The sequence below is a fragment of the Misgurnus anguillicaudatus genome, chromosome 4, assembly GCF_027580225.2.
Source record: "Misgurnus anguillicaudatus chromosome 4, ASM2758022v2, whole genome shotgun sequence".
NCBI classification, from domain to species: domain Eukaryota; kingdom Metazoa; phylum Chordata; class Actinopteri; order Cypriniformes; family Cobitidae; genus Misgurnus; species Misgurnus anguillicaudatus.
In genome coordinates this window covers 25,318,933-25,344,963 of record NC_073340.2, presented here as the reverse complement: position 1 = coordinate 25,344,963, position 26,031 = coordinate 25,318,933, and the positions used below count along the sequence as shown (strand labels likewise).

The 26,031-nt window shown below is 39.0% G+C and overlaps 1 protein-coding gene across 41 annotated transcripts in view; it reads left to right on the top strand.

Annotated features, from left to right (window-relative positions):
• Nucleotides 1–26,031, top strand: part of tcf7l2 (transcription factor 7 like 2) — an 88,462-nt gene that overhangs the window by 42,376 nt on the left and 20,055 nt on the right. For 40 of the 41 annotated variants that reach the window (XR_008636851.2, XR_008636850.2, XM_055175374.2 and 37 more), the window contains 2 exons: nt 22,235–22,367; nt 25,562–25,664. Coding sequence is in view for 39 of the 41 variants with exons in the window: in XM_055175374.2 (XP_055031349.1) it covers nt 22,235–22,367; nt 25,562–25,664 (236 nt within the window). In the remaining 2 variants the exon portion in view is untranslated. Of the gene's footprint in view, nt 1–16,577; nt 17,222–22,234; nt 22,368–25,561; nt 25,665–26,031 lie in introns of those variants that run through there. The other variant, XM_055175398.2, reaches the window with a different exon arrangement.

Sequence of the window (26,031 nt, the reverse complement as noted above, 5' to 3'; positions counted from 1 at the left end):
TTATCTTTTGTAACAAAAACCCATTACATGACACTAGACAGGGTGAAGAATATCTGAAGGTCAGTGTGTCAATGTGTCTGTGTGAGTGTGTGTGTATGCCATTGAGTGCAATGCACGCCGTTGCGCTGCAAAAGGGAAAAGATGTCTACATTCTCACTTTTCACTTTTATTGTTGTGCTTCCTGTTTTGAAAGCCATTAAGGAGACGATTTCCTTACAGAATGGGAAAAAAGACGCCCGTCTTTTTGAAACGTGTCCAAGCGCAGCGCACAGAAGAGAAGGATGATAGCGATCAGCTAACAGCCCAATAACAGGAACACAAAGAGGAAAATGCCTCGCTCTCTTACCGCTCCCTGTGAACGACGGATTGATACGGGGCTGGTTTTTGATGCGTTGATGAATGCAGAAGGATGCGCTTGTTTGTTTGTTCCGTCACAGCTGTAGCGCACTTGTCGTGCGCCCAAGTATCCCCGGCACGAGGTCACGTGACCAAAACCCCAGAACGCTTTGTGACATCTGCTATTTTCATCAAGAGACCGGGCCACGCTATTGATATTTTAGGGTGTTTCCTTCAGTTTATTTTAACAGGTTTATAGAGATCTGGGTCTAGATATCGATCGGGTTTACGTATTCAGTGCTGAAATGGTCTTGTGCCCTGCGGTATCTCGCCCGGAGGGTGAGTTCATAGTACTTATCCCAAATCGCACAAGTAAAGCCCCGTGTGCGGTGACCTCGACTTTTCCATTCACTTTCCTTTCTTTCATACCATCCCTTTGTACGTGGATCTCAGGCTTAGCCCGATGACACTGCCAGGGTGTGTGAGGTCATCTGACCCTTTGACCTTTGGTCAATTTTTTAAGGGCTGAGATATCAAGAAGGGCTGTCACATAACAGGGCGTCTTGGTATCTCAATAATATCGTAATAATTTAGTGAATAATCTGTTTTATTTTAGGGGTGTGAGTCTTTTTAGACCAGACGAAATATAAATAGTTTTAGATGTTTAGTATGATAAATATATTAAAGAATTTAATTTAGTTGTTTCTCCTGTGTATTGCCTATATCAAACATATGCCAAACATTTTTATTTTGCGACCCACTTAAATAGATATAATCTATCAGGGAACCCACCAACGTATTTTTAAATAAAAATATGAGGAAACACATTTTTTCTATTTTATAATTGAGTAGTTTTTTTTAACAATGAATTTGTGCGACCCACCTTATCCCACATAAGTGGGGCTCGACCCACAATTTGAAAACCCCTAGCCTATATGACACACTTTCTCGCTGGTTTTAAAAAGATACTTAATTGAAAAATAAGTTAACTTTAAATATCAGGTCTTTGCATGACACTAGTGATACAGTATACAGTACCATCAGAGGTTTTCTGTAACCCCCTCTACCATTTATTTCACATTTGTCAATGTTTTTAGTTATTGAACAATATGTAGCAATCTTCTCCTATTACTTTTATTGTACTTACACAGTGAGCCATAATTTATTCCTTTTAATGTGTCTGAATTGGTTTGATTTAGCAGTGCTGAACTCATCTTCTGTGTGTGTGTGTCGTTCACTGGCCCCGCAGCCTGGCCAGCTTGTAGCTCTTAATAAAAACCACAGACTGTAATTGGACTTAATTGCACCCTTCGGGCGTCATAAACTGAAGTGTTACTAAACAAACTGCAGGGTCTGGAGGCCGGCACGCTGCATTTGCCACAGCGTTCCGCCATCTTGCCATGCATGTGTATGTGGAGAGACGAGTGTGATGTTTTTCGTAGACAATCAGCCAGCCAAGCAAGAGCTCACGGCTCTGAAAATGATCCACGTTCGCTTTTACGTAGACTGGCTCTCCTGGTGTTTGAACCTAGTAGAAATGACCCGCCTGTGAACCTGGTTCTGCTCTTTGGGGTTGAACATCACCTGCCAGGGACATTTAAGGTAGAGGCTGGTGATGTGCTTGTGCTTAAAATACTTTAAAACTTACGATTATAGTCTCTAAGGTCTTTTAGTTTGTGATGCTACTGTGAGAGAGAGATGGGTGGGTTCACTAACAGTTTTTGGCACTTGCATGCCCTGTGCCTGCATCTTATCAGTAACCACCCGCAATCTAGTTTAACCATGCACTAAATGTGAACCATATTAAAGTCAATTTAATCCTTTTTTAACAACATGCCTCCTTTTAATGTAAATGAAGCTTATTATCAATTAAGATTAGTGCAGGGTACATAGCATAATTTTATTTAGATGATTATTCAGGTGTTTTGGTCATAGTGGTGATGCTGTACAGTACGGTAAAACACAGCAGATCCCAATAACCAGCTGTGTCCTGTTCAACCTAGCATGCTTTCTTAAACTGGACTATAAAACAAATAAACAGCGTGCTATCAATTCATTCTTTGTGAAGTGTCTGTCCACGCTGTGAGCGTCCGTCTGGGGTCATTGGCTCACTAGTGAGCGCACTCAGTAGTGTGTCTGCATGTGTATCCGTGAATGTGTTTGTTGCGTACAGACGTGCTCCGGTCGCAAGGTGCGGCCGGGCATTCTCGTGGGGTCTCTCGGGGGTCACTGCACACAATTGATTGAGAGATCCAGACCAAATTCAATCATTGAAATGGCAAGGCCAGCCGTGTTTCAGTAGCACCGCTGACCCCGAAACCGGGTGCCAGAGGAGAGGAGACTGAGATAATCACTGTGAGACCACCATGTTTCTTTAGCTGTTCGATCGACTGTGCCACCCAACCGCAGCACCCCGCCGGCAGCGCGTCACCGCCGAGTGTCCACCGTCTGTTATCAAGATTTGCCAACAATAACTCCATCTGCCCTAGAAATGCACATTCACTTCTGCGAGTTTGAGATAAAGAGAAGCGGCCTTTGATTGGCCGGGTCATTGAACATTTTCTTAAAGCTTAAGTGTGAGAGTGTTGAGTGTGTTTTTGAAAACAGTCATTATTTTTGCAATATTTCGTCATTGGCGGTGCAGAAATTGCACACTTTGGCTTTAAGGAAGATTTCTTCAAGTGTGTTATAAAGCGAGGTGTGTAATCTTGGATGCAAACCATACGTTTGCAAGGCTTTCATTTAAGGAAGACCCATAAAGCAGTGCCGGGGCCTTCGCCTTCCCTCTGGAGGGAAAAAACAGAACACATAATTAAGATATATAGCCCGACTGGGTCAGAATATAGCCATAGACTTAAAATATAGTGAAGCAGACAACTCTGTTAATCAGTGGTTTGTGGTTAGTGTTTGAAAGCGGCTGCTCGGCGCGTGTGTGTGTATGAACGGTTTTAAATGATCTACGCAGCTATAAAAGGATCTGTAGGAGAACGTTAGCGTCTGGTGTGAGGGGGGTCACTGTGTAAGACAAGCAGTGTGTGTTTATGACCGAGCTCTCCCAGTTCGCTCCAGCCGGTGACCCGTAACTCCCGCTCTGCTCCACCTACCGGTCCAGAATCCCGCTGTAATATATGAGCTAGACAGGTGACCGTGTATGTGCGTGATCGCATCCTTCAGCGGTTCAGGAATTATCACATTTCCTTCTGCACGCTCAAGTCAGTGTTTTGTCATCGTCTAATGATGACTATCAATCAATCGAAGGGGCGGAGCTGAGGAAATGAAGATGGATTGAATTAGTTTTTAGTGAAATGGCCGGCTATTGAGCAGCCCCGTAATTACTCTGTCAGGAGAATTGAACCGTATCAGCAAGAGGCATCTTAACAATTTCAACCTATTGTTGATTACAAGGACTCTTATATGGCCAGATTCACCTTAAGTCTTTACTAATAATAAGTAAATATTTCTGCTAACGTAACTAGAATTTGATGGATTTCTGGTACAACAAATTCAAAAAAAAAAAAAAATGTGTGTGTGTGTGTATAATTTATAATTAATATAATGAATTATTAATAATTATTATTGTTATTTTTATTATTATTAATTACTATTTTAATATTGATATTGATTATTTTTTATTATTATTTTACTTAATTATTATTATATTATAAATATAATTATTATTATTGTTATTTTTATTATTTATTTTTTAACTAATATTGACAATATTAATTATTATTTTTAATATTTATATTGATTATTATTTATTATTTTTTACTTAATTTTTATTATTATTATAAATATTATTATTATTACATATTATATATGACACATTCACATGCATTTGAATTATTTTTCTCACAGTAATCCAGCAGCATGTTACCTGTAACCTTTGGGGTCATATTGTAATTTGGTGTCATATTACTGACGTCGCGTCACTGTACTGTTCACTGAATAGAGCATTTATTTGGTGTGCGTTACAATATGGATTGAGAGAATTTGATAAAAAAATGTTTTGTTAAAAACGACAGCACGCAGAGTAACGTCAAGTGCCACAGTTGCAGCGATATCCTCCTATAGCCTAATATGCTAATCGTATTTGCTGCATACTCCGGGTTAATTGTCCTCGACGAATAAATGCTTATTCAAACACGGGGAAAAAAACGTCCCATCGCAAGAGTTCCCAATCCAAATGTATTGCACCAGTCTCTGTATAGTGTGGGAAATGAAAATTGGGCTGAAGTGTTTTTAATTAAATAAGTCAGAGAAACTCCAGGAAATAGCTTAATTTCATATTGAGACACATGACTCGGGGATCTTAGCGAACCAATTAACCTCAGTACAGCTCATTAAAAAGCTGCTTTCATGGCCAGGAGCGCAGACTTATCTGCCAACATAGGACATGAAAGCAAATTTGCGATTCCCAAACTCTAAAAGTAATTGGAAAGGTAGATGCAAAGTGTAATTTTAACGTGACACTGCTGTGTGAAAATTAACTAAAAATGTTGCTATTAGAAAAGTGTAAGGAAGAATCGCTGATTGTTTAAGGTTAAATTGGTGAAGAGATGAGTAAATTGCTAATAGATGACTAAATGAGAGTAGGATGTACGGTCAGGATGTTGTTTTTGAATGCACTGCTTGTACTGTGAGTAAATGTTTACTTCATGAGAGAACGGATGATTGCTCTTATACTTATTCGTGACATACTCCTTTTGCTTTTACAAAAAATGCTTTCGCACATGACTGTTCCTGTGACAAAAATGCTCAAAATGCTTTAGTATTTTTGTTACAACATAGTAAGTTGGAGTATTTACACGACGTCTTGCACCATGTCGGTTTAGGCTGGATTTAACCAAAGGTCATTTTCCTGAAGGACCTTACACAAATCTCATTCGGGGTTGCAATGAAAGACATTTCATGGACACTTGATCCAAAAAAACATTTTATTTTTAACCTCATTGAAAGTCCATTAGTGTCAGAAGAATGGAGGACATTACTGTCACTGTTTTGATTATTTAGATGTCGGCCTATAATTTCTAAAGCCTACTTTCGTGGTTTGACCAAATTGAAACGTTTCTCCAGCGCTTGTTATTAAAATTAATTATTTAATGGGTTAATGACATTTGAAGATTTTTAATGTAAGGTTTGTTTTTGTGAATGTGTGTGTTTTGCACAAAGGTCCAGTTAATGTTAAAGGCATAAGAATAATTCTTGTATGAAAACAAAGCGGATTTCCATAGCAATTCAATTTATAAGAGCGCGCGTTGGTTGTCTAATGTTTAATAATGGAAACCCAGAGGAAAATGTTAATAGCTTAGGAGACTTTATTGAGTTCTCAGATACAAAACAGATACAAATGAGAGATACAATTGTTAACCTACTAACTATGATGCAATTAACATGAGTAGCACAGCTCAGATCATTTGATCTTGTAAGATTTTAATAAGAAGTATTTAAGTCCATCTAGAATTTAGAAACTCTTTTAAATGCATATTTATGACATTGAGATGTATTCCTATCTAATGAGATACTTTTTTCTGGGGACATTGTTAATGTGTAAAACAAACAATAGATATATTAAAAAGATATCACTTGTACTTTTTCTTGCCCATAGTTGTTTCTTTCAGCCCTTTCACCATTTTCTTTGAAAGCTATACTTTTGGACACTAATCTGTCTTCTTTGGTCATTTGATAAATGTAACCTTTGCTCAGAGAAGGGACAAGGAGCACGGGATCTGTATAGTTTACACCGCGACACGCATCTACGCTTGCTAGAAGGCAAATGGCCTCCGAAATCTGATTAGGCCCCATTATATAGAGTGATATTTTCATCTCAGCAATTCTCGGTACTATGTCAGTGCTCTCCACTGTTCCAGTGCCGGGAAGAGCCCAATCCTTTGACAGATAGTAGATATCCCGACCGTGGCTTGTTTGGACATCGCTGTCTTTCATGACGTGAAAAAAACAGACAGCCGAGAAAATAGGAAGCAGCTAAATAATGTCAAAAGATCAGAAATCAATGGGCCGGAGGAACGTGATCCCGCTACTCTTCTCACATGCTGCTCTCCATCGGAGTGTTTCTCCAGGGCCACTGAAGTTGCTTGTGTTCACTCCCGTGGAGATGTAACTTAAGCATGGGGAAGCAGCGTTGTAATGTTTGGAGCAAATGGTTCAGCAAAAAATAACCTTTTACTTAAAGGTTGCCATCAGAAGTTTATTGAGTTACATGCCTTTTATTTACAGAGAGAAAGTAAGCTCAATTTATTAATGTGCAAGATCATATGTCTTGGATTTTGAGATATAACAGGAAACTGATCAATTTGTATGACAAAGAGCATGAAAATATACTGTATGCTGTTTGTCTTATTCATATATTTGTGCAATATTTTAATTTAAATGTTTTAATTTTCTCAGCAAAGTGTTAACGTTGGAGCCATATGTTCTGCATTGTGATCTCTTATAATGAGACCGAAAAATGCAACACCATTACGCTTTTGTGTCGCCCACTGGGGGCGGAAAACAGACACGGGATTAGAAAAAAAATCTGGACATTTTTTGGAGATAAATTTAATTTCTTTGCTATTTGGAGGTCTTCTTTGAAAACGGTAATGAACACATTCAGAAACCGGAGAATAGATTTACTCTTAGCTTCAAATAAGTCCATGTTATCGTAGTCTGTCATTCGTTCCTTCCTATTTTCGAGCTGCTAATTGATGTTTTTGATGTCGGCGAGAAAATTGAAGAAAATGTCATGTGTGAACCAGCGCGGAAGTTAATAAGATTGACTTCGTTGACGGAATTCACAATGAGCAAAGTAAATTCGTATAATAGAGGCCTGCTGCCTTCGCCTATACATCTTCGAATGGGATGAAATCGACACCAGCCGCAGCCTAGTGTGCTCAATGTGGAAAGATAGGCCTACAGAACATTTGGGATGGGTTTTTTTTTGGTTTTATTTGGAGTTTGTTTATCTCCCCATACTCCCTATACTGGTGTGCATAAGCAGTATAGGCTCCTGTCCCAAACCAGCCCCAACAATTCCAAGGAATTGTCTCCCAGGGAAACCCTCGCGCTCCGGACAATACTTATTCTTAATGCTGTTTTGAGTTTGAAAAGGCACAGAGCTTTATAAAGGTTAGATAAAGATATGTCTAAGAGATGAACTGATATCAGTTAGGGTCAATGCATATGCTTGGCCGATGTGAAAAAGAGCTTAAATTCAAATCCCCTTGAATAAAGGGATTGAAGCGCCACCATGGTGGCTCCATCTTTAGCCATTTATCGAACGCTGGCCAAAAGCCGAATGGAAACCATTGTTCGTTACTTTAACCAGCGTGCTCTCAACCATTTTATTTGTTATATTTTATCTATAAGAAATTACGAAAGTAGTTAGCTTTCGAACACTGTTATTCGTCAATTGGCAATATGGCTAGATGTAATGGGGTTCTGTGTTTTTAATTAGGGTGCGGATTAGCTGAGTTCGGTTCAGTGGTTCTGATTATTTTATTCCCGCCCTTTAGGGGAATGAGCTAAAACCCTAATGCGGCCAGTACCCCCAAGCGGTCCTTTTTTGAAGCCACCGAACACACACAAAAAAAATCGTAGTCTCTGCTAGCATACAGCCCTCCAAGGACCCACAGTAAGCGACATTATTCTCGGAATAGCCAATTAATTCCGCTGGCAATGATCGGTTAGTGCTTTTCTCGGCCCTCCTCGCCCCCCGCGCTTCACTCGGCATTTGAAATGCTAACACAATGAAATATTTTTCTATTGGTCGGTGTCCCTCGGCTAAGCCACCGCCGCGGGCAGAGAATTTCATCGACTGATGAGACCAGAGGCGGATCCGATAAAAGGTTACCTGTACGTGACATACACTCAAAATGGCTAGCGCTACCTTGAACTCGAAAGTTCTGTAACTTTTATTTGACTTTTCATCGTTAGCAAGACAGCAGTTCTGTGCCAGCGGAGAGTCGAAATGAAGGACAGCTGCTTGTTTTTTTACACAGACGCGCAACCCCCCCCCTCGCAAAATTTTCCGAAAGCATTACGTACAAAATATAATCAGATTTACGTATTAGCTAGCTATTTTTTTTTAGCTAACTGATGTGAACTTCTACGTAAACGTTTTGCCATTAACCCCCCCCTCCATTTTAATTTGCGCAAAATGTATTGCGAACACCCGTGCGCCATATTACCGTAGCTAGTGCTTTGTGTTGGAGGTCTGGGCTTAAAGAAAAGAGCATTGCACCTGTCACGTCAACAGCTGATGGGTGGGGAGGGTGTCGAAAGAGTAGCAAGTAGGAATAGTTTTTTTCTCAAATTGTTAGTTGAAGTAAAAGTACGGTGTCGGAAACCCCCCCACCCACTCCCACAACAGACACAAACCCCCTCTCCTCACATACACACTATTTCTCTATCACACACACACATATATTTTGCTGTCTACAAGGAGAGAGGCAGGTGGCTCCCCATGGCTGCAGCCTCATGACAACATGCCATTAGAAATAGCAGGCCTGTTGATCAATCCTGCCGACATGACAGCTTCGCCGCAAGGCCTGGCTCTTTGAGCACCATCTCTGCGGCAGCTCCCTCTCCTGTTTCTCCTCACTAATTGGTGAAAGTTCTCTTATATATGCTTGTGGCACAGGACTCTTTTTTTCCTTTTTTCTTCTCTTTTTCTCCTTCGTCTGCTGCTTCTCTTTCCCCCCATCATAATCACCCCTTATGTATTTTTTCTTTTTGTCACAATGGAAGTGATAACTTTTAGTTAGATATTGCAAGTGGGTTAAAAATGATATGTGCGCCGTAGGCATTTTTGCTTTCTGAATTCTGAATTGTTTAATTTTTTTTGAGGGCTATATGGCATTGGTTCACGGCAGCAAAACAGTAGATTTAAATACAGATAATGTTTCTCTTTCAACGCATACCTATATAAACACACACACACACACACACACACACACAAAATGTGTTCTTTTACGTGTTAAATTAAAATGAAATTAGGGCTGTCACAATGATTAAATAATCGCCTCATCGCTATGATTTCAGATCACCGCAATGATTGCACATCTCTCTAAAAAACACAAGGGGGAGCTGCAGCGCCTGTATAAATGAGACATTATCAGATTATTTTAAAATATGTGTTATGTGTATTAATATTTACTGCCGGGTAAACATTGCAAAATATTTAATTTATATAATCACAACAATGTGTGAAAATTATTTCATAAACAAACAAAAAAAGTATGAGAATTAAATGTCAAAGAAATAAAACAGGCAATTAATCGCCACAATTTATTAGACAATTAACTGTCAGCCAAATTTCATAACCGTGACAGCCCTAAATGAAATCTGAAATATAAAACAATTTCATTAAATTGAATCTGCCTTTCTTGTTCTGTGCTTGATAAAACATGCATGCATATATTTACTGAAGACATAAAAAAGAAATTTTGTTTAAATAAATCAACCATCAAACCAATTGTCAGAATACTACTTCTGCTTCGTGCGAGCTGTCATGTCCCACCGCCGTGCTGTGTAAACCCAATGTCATCTTCTGCTGAAGTGCTTAACTCCTCCTCTTTGATTTTTTTCTCTTAACTAAATAAATTAATGCAGAGATGGAAAGAGAAACACGTAGCAAACGTTTAAATAGCTCCTGTTTGTTTTGTGTTTAGGCTTTTAATTACAGGCACAGCTTAGTGTTAGCAGTCCCAGCCAAGACACGGTCCTCTTAAGATTTGGAGCCAGAGTACAAACACCGTCTTTCCAGTGATTAATTTACTTGTTAATATTTAATGTTTATTTTAGGCAAACCCTCAGGGCCGAAAGAAAACTTGTGCACAAACCTGAGCTTTTTATACCCGTTATGTTTATAAAAGAGCTTATTGAAATCAATTTAGTGAGGTGCAAAAAAAAAGAATTTAAATTTGTTTATTTTTGTCCACAAAAAAAATTAGTAACATCTTTTCCCTGCATTATATTCATGTCAATGTTGGCTAATGGTTATCAAGTGAAATGGTAATATTAACTGCTATCTCCACCCAGTGGCACGAAAAGAGACGTGGATGATCTTCGGAGCGCAAGTTAGATGTGAAGATTTGCCAAAGGGTGCATATTTTATTACACTATGATACCGGGGTGTGTTTTTTTAACATTCTTAATACCGTCCCTTTTTAGTTTATAATTTTGCAAATTGTAAACACTGCTTAAACATTTTAAGCAGTAGACAGCAGTGTCTTTTGTAATTTAGTAATAATTATTGCATTCAAAGCCAAGCTGTGTACGTTCACCTGTAAGTCATGAGAGGCTGTTGTGGGTTCAGAAAAGCGCTGTGCATTTTGCTTTAATTCAGCAGGTTAGGGTATGTAGTGGTGGTTGTTCTGGTAAGGCCGAGGGTTGAGGAGACACTGGACCAGGGGTCCGTATAAGCGGATCGGCTACTAGTGGAACCGGGGGTTCCTCTGAAGCTGCCTCTCTGGCTTTGATCAAAGCAGGTTGCTTTATGTGGCTTGCACGAGACTTTGAAGCCACCGCATCACCTACAGCACTCGCTTCATCAAGTTCACCAGTGTCTTAATAGCAGATCAATAAGTTTCAAAGTCTGAGAGTTAATTTGATACCGGCGCTGATGTGATCGTGCTGGGTCGACACTCTCGGGCTCACAGCGGCTCCCTCTCCGCATCTCGCCGTTGCTCTTTCTCCTTCACACACACACACACACGCATGCACCTTCTTCCGCCGCTCTCTAGATGCGCATTAAGACACGGTGTCTTTTCATCTCTGCCCGTTCTTCTCTACTTGACATTGATTCATGCAAACATCGCATTTTCAAGTGCTGCATTTTTTAATCTCTGCACACTGTTTTATGTATCTGGATGTTGGATATTGTGGATCGTTGTGGATGTTGTGCTGAGCTTTTATAAATAGATGTTTGTGATCCTAAGTGTTATTTTTTTGGGGAGGGGATTCTTAATAATTAATGTTTTTGTTTTTAATATATATATTTTTTTAATTTAGACTAAACATGAAGTCAGTGAATTTAGTTTATGGACCACTGCTTTTTTAAATACATATATGTATACATTTTATGTTATTAAATTATATTAAATATAAATGTATATATATATATATATATATGAATATAATATAAAAGTACATTTATTTTTTTAATTAGAGTTTAACATTTTAAGGTGTGAGATTGAACAAACCCTGTAATATGAATGTAAATGTAAATAACCTAAAATTAACTGATACCCAGTTATAAACGTATCAAACATATATTAAAAATATAAATAAAAATATAAAATAAAGACAACGAAAAAAATAAAATAATGCACGGATTACAACGGCGGCGGCTTTTAAATGTAAAAAAAAATGGCAAAAAAGCATTAAGCGGCTTTTCTTATTTTATTTTTTGTCGGAGAAACATTGATGCGTGGACCACCCTTGGCTAGAAGGGTCGGAGCAGCAACCCAGAACAAAAGCTCAATTTAAAATGTTCATCTAAGGATTGCTAATGGTATTAGGGGGCTGACGAATGGTCAGCGGTCGCCGGCCGCACCATCGTGAGCCCACAGCTTGACCCGAGCCCACACTGAAACACCAACCCAACAGCATTTGTGTGCATGCATCTGTCATTTTACAGTCCCCATTAAAATCCGTTTTATTTTGTTTTTTAAATAAAAAGGGAGAAAAGAATGTGATGGATACATTGTTCTGGATTAAATTGTTGTTTTTTTATTGTCTTCTATAAAAAATGCACAGAACGACACACAAAAAAAAACTGGTAAAGAGATTTGCTTTAATTTTACAGATTGTAATGTTAAATCCTTGTTTTACAAAAATACAGTGCATTTAAAATGTAAGTTTTTCTTTATTTTAATACAAGGATATTTATTACGGATTATACAATAAGAACTTATCTGCATTAAATTGAATTTTACTTATTTAATTTATTTTAAATAAATGATTGTAAGGATGATTTTAATGAAAATTATATTTAAAAGTATTTCTCTCTTTTGCTAAAATTCCTGTTTAAATATTTGTTGGTTCTTTTAGTGTTTGATGTTGGCTGTTTTATTGGCAATGTGGTGCTGTGATTTAACTGTGATAAATGAAGGTTTTCTGAGCTGTCTGTGTGGTCTTGGGTACCGGCTCTGCGGTTCCAAAGCACCACGGAAAGCGCTAGAACATGCTGTTCAATTATAATAATGATGATCTCAAATTTCAGTTGTAAATTGATTATGCTGGTTGTGTTTATTGCAGGTTTTTTCCTAGGTGTATTAAAATTGCATGAAGAAAATATATAAATGTGTAAAAAAAAAATTATAAATGGGGAAAAAAAGGAAGGCATGAATCAAAATTAGACAGCTGCGTTAGAAATTTGTGAAGTGGTTTCTTTAAAAAATCTACAAAAGTATAAATAATTTTTTTCTGCACATGCAGAATAAAATCTTGTTTCATTAAAAGCATATTAATTGAGTCTCTTGTCCCTGGGAGGCACCTTAAGATGATATTGCTCCTTTTTCTTTAAATTGTTGGGGGAAAAATCTCACAGATTTGGTCCCTGTCAGTCAGAAATAATTGTGTGCTTAATCTCGTCCCTGATGGATGACTTGGAGTTCAGCAACGGGCCAGCTCCAATGACAAATACAATATTAATATTCATTAACTGCTTTGACAATGCTAATTTTGATGCAGTGGTAAAGGGCTTTCCAAAGTTAGCGGCCAAAGCATCAGAGCTGCGCAAGGTGGCAAGATAATTTGTGCTGGTTTACAGAGCTGAAAGCTTTTTAAGTCTTAAGCAGAAAAAGGGGGCTAGGTACCACAAACAAAATAAAAGAGAAAAGGAAAAAAGTTCAGACGCATTGGAAGCCAAGACTGTGGAAGTAATACGATCAAGAGGGTGCCACACAAATTTGACACCTCTCCGATGCTGTATCTTTGAGCAAATATTTTCCTTTTTCTTTTTTTTAACAAAAAGTTGCAACGGAAGAAGGAACTAAGATGGTAAGTCAGCACATTCTTGATTTTGTTTAATCTTTTTTGATCTTTTCAATTATCGCCATTTGAAGATCAATAGTGATTTTTTCCTGCTATGGTTTAAAGGCTCACAGCGGTGGTTTGGTGTATGGTCGGATCATGGCTTTAAGAGTGAGCCTCCTCACTTCAAGCCATCATTTGGCCGTGCTTAATTTTTGCTATTGCTCGACTTCCAGAAAAGCAGCGTAGCTTGTTTTATTTAGTTTTGTTAGGCGGTCACTATTCAAGGATTGTTTGCGGTTTTGCTTTGGCACTTTTTTAGTGCAGCTTTTGAAAAGATGATTGAAATCTCTTGCAAGTTGAAAAGCTCGGTGTCTTGCCAAGTACCTCTTTCATTTATAAATGTCAGAGCCATCTTTTAATTTTTCTTACGCTTTCATCCATCTCCGGTCGCTTGTTTTTCACCCGGCTCTACGGTCAAGACTGCGGGGTTGGGTGGTGTAGTGGCCGCAGCTTGCCACGGCTCTCTCCGTTCGGATCGGATTACTCGCTCCTTGTCTCCTCCTGCACTTTTTTATTTTTCTGTTTTATTTTCGCCGACGCTGTGAATGGAGCGTGGCAATGGGGATTACTGACACGATGAGAGACACCCTGCTGCTTGAGTTTAGCCAAGTTAGGGCAACTCTTACAGACCCTCGAGTACCTTTATGTTTGCCAAGCCGCGGAAAGCGAAGAAGGGAACGAAATGCCTCTCGCTCTTTTCTCCCTCTCTTTTTGTTGTTCTTTCAACTTATCAAAGAAAGAGATGTACTCAAAAGAGCTTAATAAAGAGGATATGAAGATGAGCAGGGAAGGAGAGAGAGACACGCACAGAGAGAGGGGCTTTTTTAATTTGGTGAATGGCTGAAGGAGAGCAGCCAGTCCGGGTTCGGGCGGCAGGGATGCTCCTAGGACCTTGCTGATGGTGGCCAGCATCCGGGCTGTGGGTTGGGGAGAGAGAGCGCACCCGGCGTATTTTGGTATTTCGTGGTATCGGCTCAGACAATCAGGGCTGGAGGGCTGCAGTAGATGTGGTGCTGCCCTCCAGTGGATTAGTGGACGACACAGTGATGTGCATCTTGTTGTAGTCAAAGTGCTACGGCGAGTGCCAGCATGCTTGTTTTAAGCAGGAACAGAGCAGCATCAGGACCTAATTCCATATAGAGCCTATTTAAATGGTAAGATTTCACACTTCATGTTGTATTATTCCTCTTATTTTGATTTGTATCTGTTGAGGCTTGTTTGGGTTTTTTGGCAGCTACTTTGGATTTTGTCTTGTTTGTGTGTAAGTGTCTGACATTTTGCAATTTATATCACTTAAGTTGTTAACTGACAGGTTGACAAGATTTGATAATGAAAGGGTGTTGAGTTTATGATATTGTTTGACAGTCTTTCTTAGGTTTTTGTAAAGCAAAGAATTATTTATGTTTTTTATATATATATCAAAATAACAATTTAAAATTTGTATTAAAATATTTTAAGAATGTATAATATTAAAAGAATATTTAACAGTGAAATAATAATAATAATAATAATAATATTTTAAGACCTTGACAATAAATTAATTTAAAGACATTAAAACAAAATCAAAATATTAATTTTATTTGTACATTTGTTTTTAGTAGATATAATTTTATGAAAACATTTATCATTTAAAAAATTAATTATGTCTATTATGAATGTATTATTAATACATTATTTTCAGAATTTATATCTCATTCTGTCTAAATCTTTTTATCATTCCTATATAATTGATCTGTTAAATATATGTCAAACTTATTATTATTATAATCCATTATATATATAGATATATATTTTTTCATTACTTTTGGAAATAAATTCAGTTTAAAAATTTGCAGCAGTTAAATATTTTTGTAATAATTATTTGTCCCAGTAAATAAGTGAAATTAGTTTTTATTCTCTAAATATATATATGCTCTTAAATAATTTTTATGGTCATTATACTAATACAATTTTAATATATTTAAATTCCCCTGCATTGACCTCTACTATAAAATTTTCTTTTTCCCATCTTTTTTCACTTGTTCGAAGGCAGTAGAAATAATTGTAAATTTTAGCTTAACAATATGGTTGTGTCTGAGTTCAGGCTGTTGTCATTATAGCAGGTGATTGCGGGCTGTCGGTCAGCAGCGGCCGGACGGCTGGTTTACTTAAGAAATCGCACGTGTAAGAGTAGGGGGGTCGTGGGAGCGTGGCGGCCCGCCTGAATAGAGGGAGGGAAGGCAATTAGCTGCCACGTTGCTGGGGCTCTTTTACTTGTCAGACCGGCTTTTGTGCAAATCTTGTACAGAACATTCCCAGGGTTTGTTTTGGCATTTAGGGCCGAAGGATGGCAGCCGGAACACAGCGAGGAAAGAGGAAGGGAAAATTTTAGCGCTGAAATAACATGTCTCAAAATGTTTAGGAAGTATCTTACTTTTCTAAAAAAAAGTGTTTTGTGGTAAATGTCAAAATTAGCAAATGCCAAAAAATAAAATTGACAGCTTTGCATTAAATAAAAAATATTTGTAGTAAATAACTGCATTTAAAATAATTCATTTAAAATAATACAAAAACAGTTGCTTTTTAATTATTGACAGTGCATTAAAAAATTATACAATTTGTAATAATTACGTTCACTTACAAACAACATTTATAATATAAAAATGTTTGCAGAATGATGTAAAAAGTAAAAAAATTACATCCTTTAATGTCCTTCAGTTTCATTTTATTTCCCTTAATTTCTTTATGTTCTTTAAAAAATGTAAACAATCAGTACTTGTTTAAAAAAATGATTTCAAGACAACAAAGTAAATTTAAAGGGAAAATATACAAAAAAGGAAAATCAACAGATTGTAAGCTATATGCACCAGAGGCCTGTGTTGCTGTGTTTTTGTCCGGGCGAGGCCAGAAGAGTTTTGTTAAGGATGTCCTTTATTCTTTTTAAGAAAAGATAAGAATAAAACAATAGAAACGAGACCCCACATTGATGTCACGTCAATGTCAAACAAATACCTCTCGTTCCTTTTTTCCTCCGTCCTCCCCCGTCCGGTGAGCTTAGAGAGGGGACTGTCGGAATCACATAGCTAAGTGACTGCTTGCCTCAATGTGCAGATCTTGCCCTCCCTTTGTGGATGTTGTTTTCTCTTGTTCTTTTTTGTCTCTCTCTCTATCTCTCCCTCTCTGTCTCCTTCACTTCGCTTTACCTTGTTGTAGCCAAGGCTTTTCAAGCTGCTAGTTCGTCTTTGGGCATCCTGCGGGCGCTGCAGAACCCCCACACACACATACACACACACACAAACATGGACAGACAGATTCACATGCGATGATAGATCAGTAATAAGGCTTTTTTCTAGCTTTTTCACGTTCTTTGCTCGTGGGTAGATGTTTCCGCAGCTCTGATAGCTTATCAACTGAGATTTATCTTCATCCTTTTAAAAAGCAACAATTTGAGTCGGACCAGCTAGTCATCGAGGAGAAATGCATGATTATCCATCTGCGGAGAACAGGCCCAGCCGGACGTCCTGAGACGCAGAGACCCGCTTCAAACAAAAAACAGCCCGGGAACAATGGCGCACGCATAAACTTCTGGTGCGGGACACACACATGCACTCGCTCAAACACAATAGCGGTTTTGGGAAAGAAGCAAAGGTTGAAAAGAAACCAGGAGAGGAGGAAAAAAAGGATAAACTCTTATCCGGAGTGAAAGGTGGAGGCAGAACAGGGGAGGGCCGCGTCGGTGCTCATGTACCCGAGAGAAGGCCTTTCACTGGGGCTGGAGGAAGGTGGAGGGAAGGCTGGTGCTTTGGCCTCTGGGTTGTCTTTCCTACAGCAGGTTGGCTGCTGGCAATTCAGTCTTAATGCCTGGGTAAGTGCTCAGCGTTGGACTGTTTCTTTAGTTGTCTTTAGTAGTTTATTCAGTGGCAGGATTTTGTGTGAGGTGATAAATGCTCTTTTGGATAGATGTACTGTCTCAGATGTGTTTTAATGTGCGTTTGTCTCATAAGAGGTACAGTTATGTGAAGGTGTGCCTTAGAAGAGTCTTTTCCAAGTAAGTGTCGATGATTTTTTGATGAGTGTTTGAAAGGGAAGTGAAGTCATTATGTATACAGTACGTGAATATACTATAACGATTGTTAGTGATAAATTCCAGCTTCTGTTTTATATTTAAATTTTTATATTTTATGCATGCAATAAAATGCAACTGCAATGTATTGATTGTTTTTTACACAGTTGTGGAAAACCTAAATAGATATCAGTCATCTTTAAAATTGGGATCTGAGGCCTTAATAAGGATTAAAGTTGTAAACTCTTAAAATGACATGAAAATGTAAATAGTCAGTATGCATTTTCTTTGTTATGCTTATATTTAATCTGCTTAAAATTAACTGTGTATTAAAATGAAAATCTTAATGTATGCATGTATGAAAGTAAAGGAAGTATGGATCAGGTGCGAGAACCTTGCATTTATGAAATAATAAACACGGGAATATTTTAATCCATTTGAATCAATGTTTTGACTTTTCATATATTCCAGTGCAGTGAATGCATGCTATTTATTTTTTCAAACTTGAAGGAGAATCAAAGTTCGGGATATATTTTGTGCATCTAGGGTTGTTATTAAGACGGTGACATCATCATAGTTTCACATTCCTTTGAAGTTTTCTGTCCCGTTTCTAGCTTTTCAAGTGCATCGTTGATTCGCCCGCATCTATTCTTGCTCATTTAAACATTCCGATGCATCCGAGGCGTGCACACAAGTGTGTCGATGTTTTCCGCATTGTGTCCACTGCGCTTGGATGCGAGCCATTGGCACGCACACTTTTGGAGTTCAAGTCCTTGGCAGCTTTTTTTGCTTGCTCTGGAATTTCGCAGGCCTGAGAGCCCCTCTATCCATCACGAGGATGTCACACCCCCTGCGTCTCCCCCCAGCCCCACTACAGCTCATTAGAGCCCACAAGCTCCAGTGACAACTCATCATATCATGCCGTAAAGCGGAGAGAAGCGCTCAGGCCCTCGGGGGGCCACAAGGTCGCCACCTTCACATTTTGTCTTTAAATTGCTCTGCAAGGTGCCACCAAGCGGAAGTGCAGCGCCAACAGCTTTTTCCTGCTGCTGTGGGGTCTCGTCCAACACTGTGTATTACAGTTTCTCTCTTTATTCTTGTGCCTTCCACTGAATAACCAAGTATAGCTTTCTGCTACGTTGGAAAAAGCACAAATGGCATCCTGCATAAAATTATCCTACATAATGTATAGACCATTCTGTGAAAATATAACCTTGATATCTTTAATATTCACTGAGTACTATTGAAGGTATCTGATGTGTCCCCATGTAGATGGTAAGGTAAACCTGTGTGTGCATCTATGTTCAAGAAAGATTGACAGACAGGATTTGATGGACACTGCATCCAAGCAATTGTGACACGCTCTCCCAAGACAAACAGACCTCTGCAGGGTCTCTCCATTACAACAGGCCAGGCTTTTGTAAGACCGCCATTAGGGGTCACGACCCCAAGCAATCTCAATGGTCAGACAGAGGACAGAAGATGGTATGCCTGTCCATAGACTCACTCAGTATAATATACTTTCTTTACATTTTCTTAAAAGTATATGTAAACTGAGTTATTATTTCAAATTGCCACATTTTCTTAGAAAATTGTTTCGTGGATTTGTCTTTAGCCCTTCGTCTTTGTCCAGTCGTGGTGGTTGTGGTGGGAGGCATCGGTGAACGTCTGAACAGGAAGTAGCCCACTTTCTTTACAGATAATAGGACAGAAAAGACGCCCACATATTTTCTTTATGTTCCTTGTGTGGGTTTATTGTGTGTCTCTCTGGACCTCCATGTGTCAGTCTCCAATCTCAGTGAAGTAAGGTTTTAAAGAACGCTTATTCTGCGATTGTTAGCGCCCGGCGGCATGCGGTTGTCCGTGGCTGCGCGGGTGCATGTAGGTGGTCCTCACCCCTCTGGGTCGCTGAAGACAATTAGCAGTGTCTGGAGGAAGAGACTAAGGCCATTGTACAATAGCAGCAAGGTCAATAGAGCCTGATTTATTGTATAGCTTTTCTTAAGATGGAAGACTTAATGGACTTGAATGCCACTCAGAAAGGAAATGATTTGAAGAATGTGTTTTTGTATGGTGATAGAAGTGATTAACCGTAGTACCGGGTTATTTTTGCACCCAGAAACAAAGGTGTCTTATACACAATGGCACTGGGTAGGGCATAAACACAGGTTATTTATTCATTTAATAGATGTTTTTATCTAAACAGCATATGTTTGGTTATTCGCATTCCTAGTTCTTTAAATCCACCTGTTTTAGTTGAGCGCTGGCAGAACCGCTACTGTACCGCGGTACCGTGCTGAGCTCCCCCGAAGTCCATATAAACGTGATGACTGCCTATTATTTGTGATGCTGTGAATGGAAGTCTGTGGGTCCGGTGACTGTGATGTAAATCACTTGGCTTGTCTCTGGGTGCATGTGGCTGCAGTGGACAGCCATTTGGAGCCGTCTCTCAATGGAGGGGTCCTGGACAAAAGAACTCATTTAAATGGCTACTAAAGCCTTTCAGCGCAGAGAGAATTGACAACATTCTTTCACATCATTACTGAGAGGGAGGTTATGGGGGTAGCATGCGGTGCGGAGGGGTGTTGGAGGGGCTCACTGTTCCCTTAATGGCAAAAGAGTCAGCTGTGTTTGGCAGCTGTCATCATCGCCCTCTGTTTTTCTGATGACAAAGTTTTCTTGTAAATGCATTTTTATAAGTTTTCTCTTTCCTTTGCCTTCCTATTTTTTAACTTAAAGTTATTCTTTCTCTGTGGCCTCACATCATTTTTCTTTCTGTCTTTGCAGTGTGTTGTGCTCTCAGGGGCCCCGAATACGTCCCCAGAGCCCCTTTCTTTCCCCAAGCAGCTCGGTTCAGTTCATTAATCTTTCATTGGGAATGTGCCCCTACTCTCTCTCTCTCTTGGTCTTGGGGCCCTCAAACCTCTCCGACCGGGCCTTCAGTCAACCTCGGTGTAGCCAAAAGCTCATATAGCTTAGCCCTTGCAAATATGGATCACCTCTGCTTTTATAAACCACAGGGTTTCCCGCAGAAAATTAGTTTGTTAAGGTGGTAGAGTTGGGCGGGTCCGGGTGTACGCGCGATGAAAATATAATTATTAAAAACACTCAAATAAAACTTAATTTTGAAGAAACTATGACAGAAAATGAACACATACTAGATTATTAATGAATTAAATGTTTTTAACAGATACCCTTTAACGGTAATAGTTGCGTGATGAAGTGAAACTAAAGGGTTAATAAACACAAACTAAAGCAGATTTTTTAGAACGTCTGGCGAACGATGATAGATAGCGCGAAGATTGTAAAAACTGATTATTTCCCACTATTAATTACATTATCTTAAAGGAGTGTAACTACTGTAGCATGTAAATAATGCACATAAATAACGTGAGCAAGAGCGAATCAACAGGCACGTGCAACAACCTAGCTAGGTTGCTCTAACAACAAAATCACCAGCTAACTTACTTTAAATTTGCAAGAACTATAGACTAATACAATAACAGGCTTAAATAAACCCAAAACATAAGTCCACTTACAGTTAAACACGCGTTTTATCAACTGGCTATCCTCCAGACAGTGAGGGACCACGTCTTTATGTCATTTTGGCCGTGTGGCGCGCATGCACGCTCGCGGTGTGAAGCGCGTCAGCGCTATTCTTCGAGATGTTTTATCAACTGGCTAGTTATCCTCCAGACAGTGACTGACCACGTTTTCTCTCATTTTGGTCTTTTTTTTTGGACGACCTAGTTAAGGTGGTAGGGTTTCCCAGCTTAGGCGGGCCGCCCGAAATGCAAAGTGCTGAGGGAAACCCTGAACCATGCATTGGCCTTTACAACTATTGTTTGAGTTCACCTTGCTCAAGCTGTTTTTTATGGGACGTCCTAAATGGAGACAGTGCCCCCCTAACATGCTTCAGACATGCGGATGCCATGCTTTACTCCGAGTGGGGTAAACTCGCATGCATCCAAACAACTCGAGGTGTCATTTTAAATGAATGCCTTTCTGTCATTCGGTTCAGTCCGCTTGCGATTTATGCTCCATCTACGGGGTTGGGAATCCTGTGGATTAAAAAAAATAGAAGCAAATCCTGTTCAGTGTGTGGCAAGCCCTGTCAAATCTTCAGCACGGCTGTAATCTGGTTAGGTCGCGTGTACTGGGAATACACTAATGCCAGGCTATGCATCAGCACCCCTCTGCTCAGCTGTAATCTTGGGTAATTGAAAATAAGGCCTGTGCCACTTTAGAGCACAAAGAGCAGATTACATAGCTAAAACCAATTTGACCAAAATACAGAAATGGATTTTCTTCCCCCCACCTCTTCTATCTTTTATAATGCAAACCCTTTCCAAAACCAGACCCCGAAGGAAGAGCAGAGGGAGGAAGGGTTGGGAGCGTGAGATGTGGGTAATCCAAAAAAAGGGGAGGGTGAGGGTATGAAGAAGCCAGGCATTGTGGGCATGGTCTGTTTGTGTCATTTTGTTTAATTTGTGGTTTCTCTAATTGTGAAAGCAATGCTTTGGGTGCAGCTTTGGGTTAGGGGAGCAAACCAGCACAAGGTCCTTTTGTGTATCCAGTAACCATTTTAATGAATATCCTGTGGCATTGCACCTCTCCAAAGCTGTTTTTAATTACAAACCACAGTATTCAGAGAATTCGCTTGTGTGGTTTTTGATGGTCTTGATAATAATATTATGGTGGGATGTTATATAGAATTGAGATGAATGCGTAATTGAAATAAAGCTTATGCCAGACATACATTAACACCTTTTTTCCTCTCTTCCTCCAACCCCTTCCCTCTCTCTTTCTTATCAGTCTAATAAGGTCCCCGTGGTACAGCACCCTCACCATGTGCACCCTCTCACGCCTCTGATTACCTACAGCAATGAGCACTTCACACCCGGGAACCCCCCTCCACATCTACAGGGAGACGTGGACCCCAAAACAGGTACGTGTATGCGCAGCTTGCTTTACATTCATGAATTAGGCAGAATGAAATTCAAGGCCTGGTTAGATTACTGCATCAAAGCTATCTGGCAGGATGCATCAGAGTGTTTTTAACTTATCTCAGGCACTTGGCCAAGGTTGTGCTTCTCCCGTTGTGTGTATGTCGAGATGGAGTTGTTGACCCGGGTCGGTTAAGCCCATGAAGACACTTGACTTTTGGAAGAGATGCCTGGGGGAAAGGAAACCTCACCTTTTATTACTTAACTGCAGGATACACATTATTCCTAAGCAACAGAAACTCAATTTCCACCCCTTTATGAATTAAACAATAATAGGGTCTAGCTCTTTATAAATAAAAATCGTACGAGGGGCCAGCTCGCCGACGTTTAGCAGGAAACTCAAATTGACTTTTCATCAGTTGGTTCATTTCGAAACAAAATCAATTCTGTACTGGTATAATGTAAATGTCATTTTAGTGGCATGCTTAGTATTATCACAAGCTTTTTCTTCTCAGCATCGCTACACGTCCACAAAGCTGCTCTTCAAAGCTTTCCACAAATCGAACGTTGAATTTTGAAGGGGCATTTGCTTCTCTCATAACAGACTTCAGCGCTAAGGGCCTATTTAAGGACTCAGAGACTGTTTAATGTGCTGCCTAATGGGGTCGCTTAATTGAGTTTAGAGTTTAATTAATTAACAAATCATATTAAGAGCGCTGTACGCATTGGCAGTGTGTTGTGGTGGCAGCATGTTTTTTTCATTCTGCACAGCAGTATTGAGCAGAAATATTTGAAGAATTTGGTTCCAAAACGCAATAAATCCATTTTGACAAATTTCGGTAAAAACGTGTTTTCTATACCAAGAAGGTGACAAGATGAAAACCACTATTTTTTTGTTACAAACTTTCACATAGTATCTTTAGGTTATGAAAACATAAAATATTCAAATCCATAATTTGATTTTCAAAGATTTATTATAAAAAATGAATTATTGTTTCCTAGGGGTGTGCATTGGCACTTCCATCACAATTCGATTCAATTACGATTCACCAGGTAACGATTCAATTTAATTCTGTGATTCTGTGAATTCTACTGTACACAACAAGGCAAATTCTTCATCAGTCATGATGAGACAATACAAGCAGTCACTCACACAATTGTAACGGGCACCCAGCAATAAAATTATTCATGCCAACACACAGTAACCACTTATTACTGAACTTTTTTTAAGACGTAAAATCAAGTGCAATTCTCAACAAATACGGAAGCTTAGCAGCTTTAAGACAATGACAATTATATACCTGAGATGAGAATTTTACACACAGATTAAGTCTTGTCTAGTTTCCCATTAACTTTGTAAAATCCGAAATGTGCCCATATGCCAGCTTTCCATTGAAAAGGGTGCGTTTTTATTTACCCGTCAATCGTGGTAATCTCTCTCCGCCTCAGCCATTTTGATTGTTGTTGTTATGCCCCCGGAAACAATTGAAACTTCACAACTTTATTATCAAATCGAGGCCAGAAAATAAACAGTGACATAATCGATTATGGCACTTTGCTGCATCGATGCTGAATCGTGCATGCGCGCATTGCGATGCATCGCCGAATCGATTATTGTTGACACCCTTATTGTTTCCACAAAATGCATTAAATCCATGACAAGTTTTTTCTCAAAATGCTATAAATCTGTTGAATCAATATATAAACGTGCCTTCATCTTTGCCATGTTATATTTATTTAGTTGACTAGTGGTATACACTGATTAAAAAAATAAACATTAATGGCATTAACCAAAACACTCACTTTGTCATATTAAGAACACTGTCAGTGCTGCTGTCATCCTTAAAACGTTGTCTCTGAACTTTTTTGACCGCGATCAGCTGTAAAATGTTTTGGTCCTGCTCCATTTTTGTTGGCTTCGCGTAGAATAAAAGTTTTTATAAGATCCTCTTGGGTTAATGTGTTAGCACGAGAGAGCTTGATGCTATCAGGGAAACAAGCAACCGGCATTTTCTGTCTCCCGAGTGCTTCTCACGTAAATTATTAGATGTTGATGGCTTACGTTTCTTTCTCGTCACAGAAAACCACCACAGGTTTAGCAATGCCATTAAAGTATTATTTTGTTTTTGTTTGTTTGTTGATCACGAAGTACAAGATGAGGAAAACTAGGATTCTTTATACTTAACGCGCCACCATTGTTTGTTTACATTGCGTGAATGGTGCGCTGTAATTTGTGGAGCGGATTTATTGCGTTCTGTAGAAAATGAGGAGTGGGGTTTGTCGCGTTTTGGGAAAAAAGGGAGAAAAGATGACACGGTGGATATTGTATTTTGCGTAAAATTAAGAATTTACAGTTAAAAACTGACCTAATATAATACTGATTTTGGCAGTAACTCATTTAAAAAATAAAAAAAGTGTTTATCGCGTTTTGGAACCAAACTCTTCATTTACACTTTCTTTAAGACATTTAACATTAGAGTGTATTTTACGAAGATTTTACAGTATTATGTGAAATTGACAAAATGGCTAAATAAACCAGATGAGGAGAAAGTGCAATCAATGAGTTATACCTTTTCGTAAGTGGTTAGCTACATTTGTATTTATGAATTTTGTGCTGCTTAATGTACAGCTGGAGGTTTGGACCAATAAGGTTTCATGATGGGCAGGGCCAAACAGGACACAAATGTGCTGTCACTTTTCATAGCTGATTATTTAGGACCAAAACAACTCCTATTCTTACATTTTGTAGACCTTTGACTTGCTTGTGCAATGTTGATAACAAAGATAATTGGCTGTTGAACTGCAAAATCATTGTGACTGTGTCTGTACTTCAGCTTCAGTTAATGTCTTTGCCTCTTTCAACACATGCCATGGCATTGGTGTTGTTGACTTGTGAACCTCAATTATCGCCCATTGTTATTCGATTGACTAATGTGACAGGGCTCTGTATTTTCCGCTCTCCCCCGTGTGCAATACAACATCGCGGCTGCCTCCACAAGCTTTGATCAGAACGTGTGGTTCAGAACCGTGCATGTGAGCTCAACATCCTCCCTCTCAGCCTATGATGTTGACTTTGTTCAAATGTGTATCTCACAAAGGATAAATTTAACACTTAAACTCCATCTGGGAATTTCGGTGTCAGGACAAGAGCAAAAACAATTCTCACCTCTATCTCTCTTTTCCTTCTTTCTTGCAGGAATTCCAAGGCCCCCACATCCTTCAGATATATCTCCCTATTACCCTCTGTCACCTGGCACTGTAGGCCAGATACCCCATCCGTTAGGATGGTTAGTACCACAGTAAGCAGACCAATTTTATTTCTTCTCTGTTGTCTTTGTGAGTTGCATCATTATGTGCTTTGGATGATTGTTGTGATGTTATATAAAGATATTTTTGGATATTAAGTGAGGTCCAGAAGTCTTAGAAATGAAATGTATTATCTTTTTTGAATTAGAAATTATATTGTTGGAAAAAATTACAATTTTAAACATTAAATTGATAGATTAAAAGAAGAATTACATTTTTTTAGGTTTAGTTTTTTAAGCATTTGAAACACTCCAATTTCCGTTTTCCAAAGAACCATTCAGTCAAAGGTTTTTAAGGGTGTTTTCACATATAGTTCATTTTAAAAGAACCAAACCCAGTTCACTTAAAGTGAACCAGAAA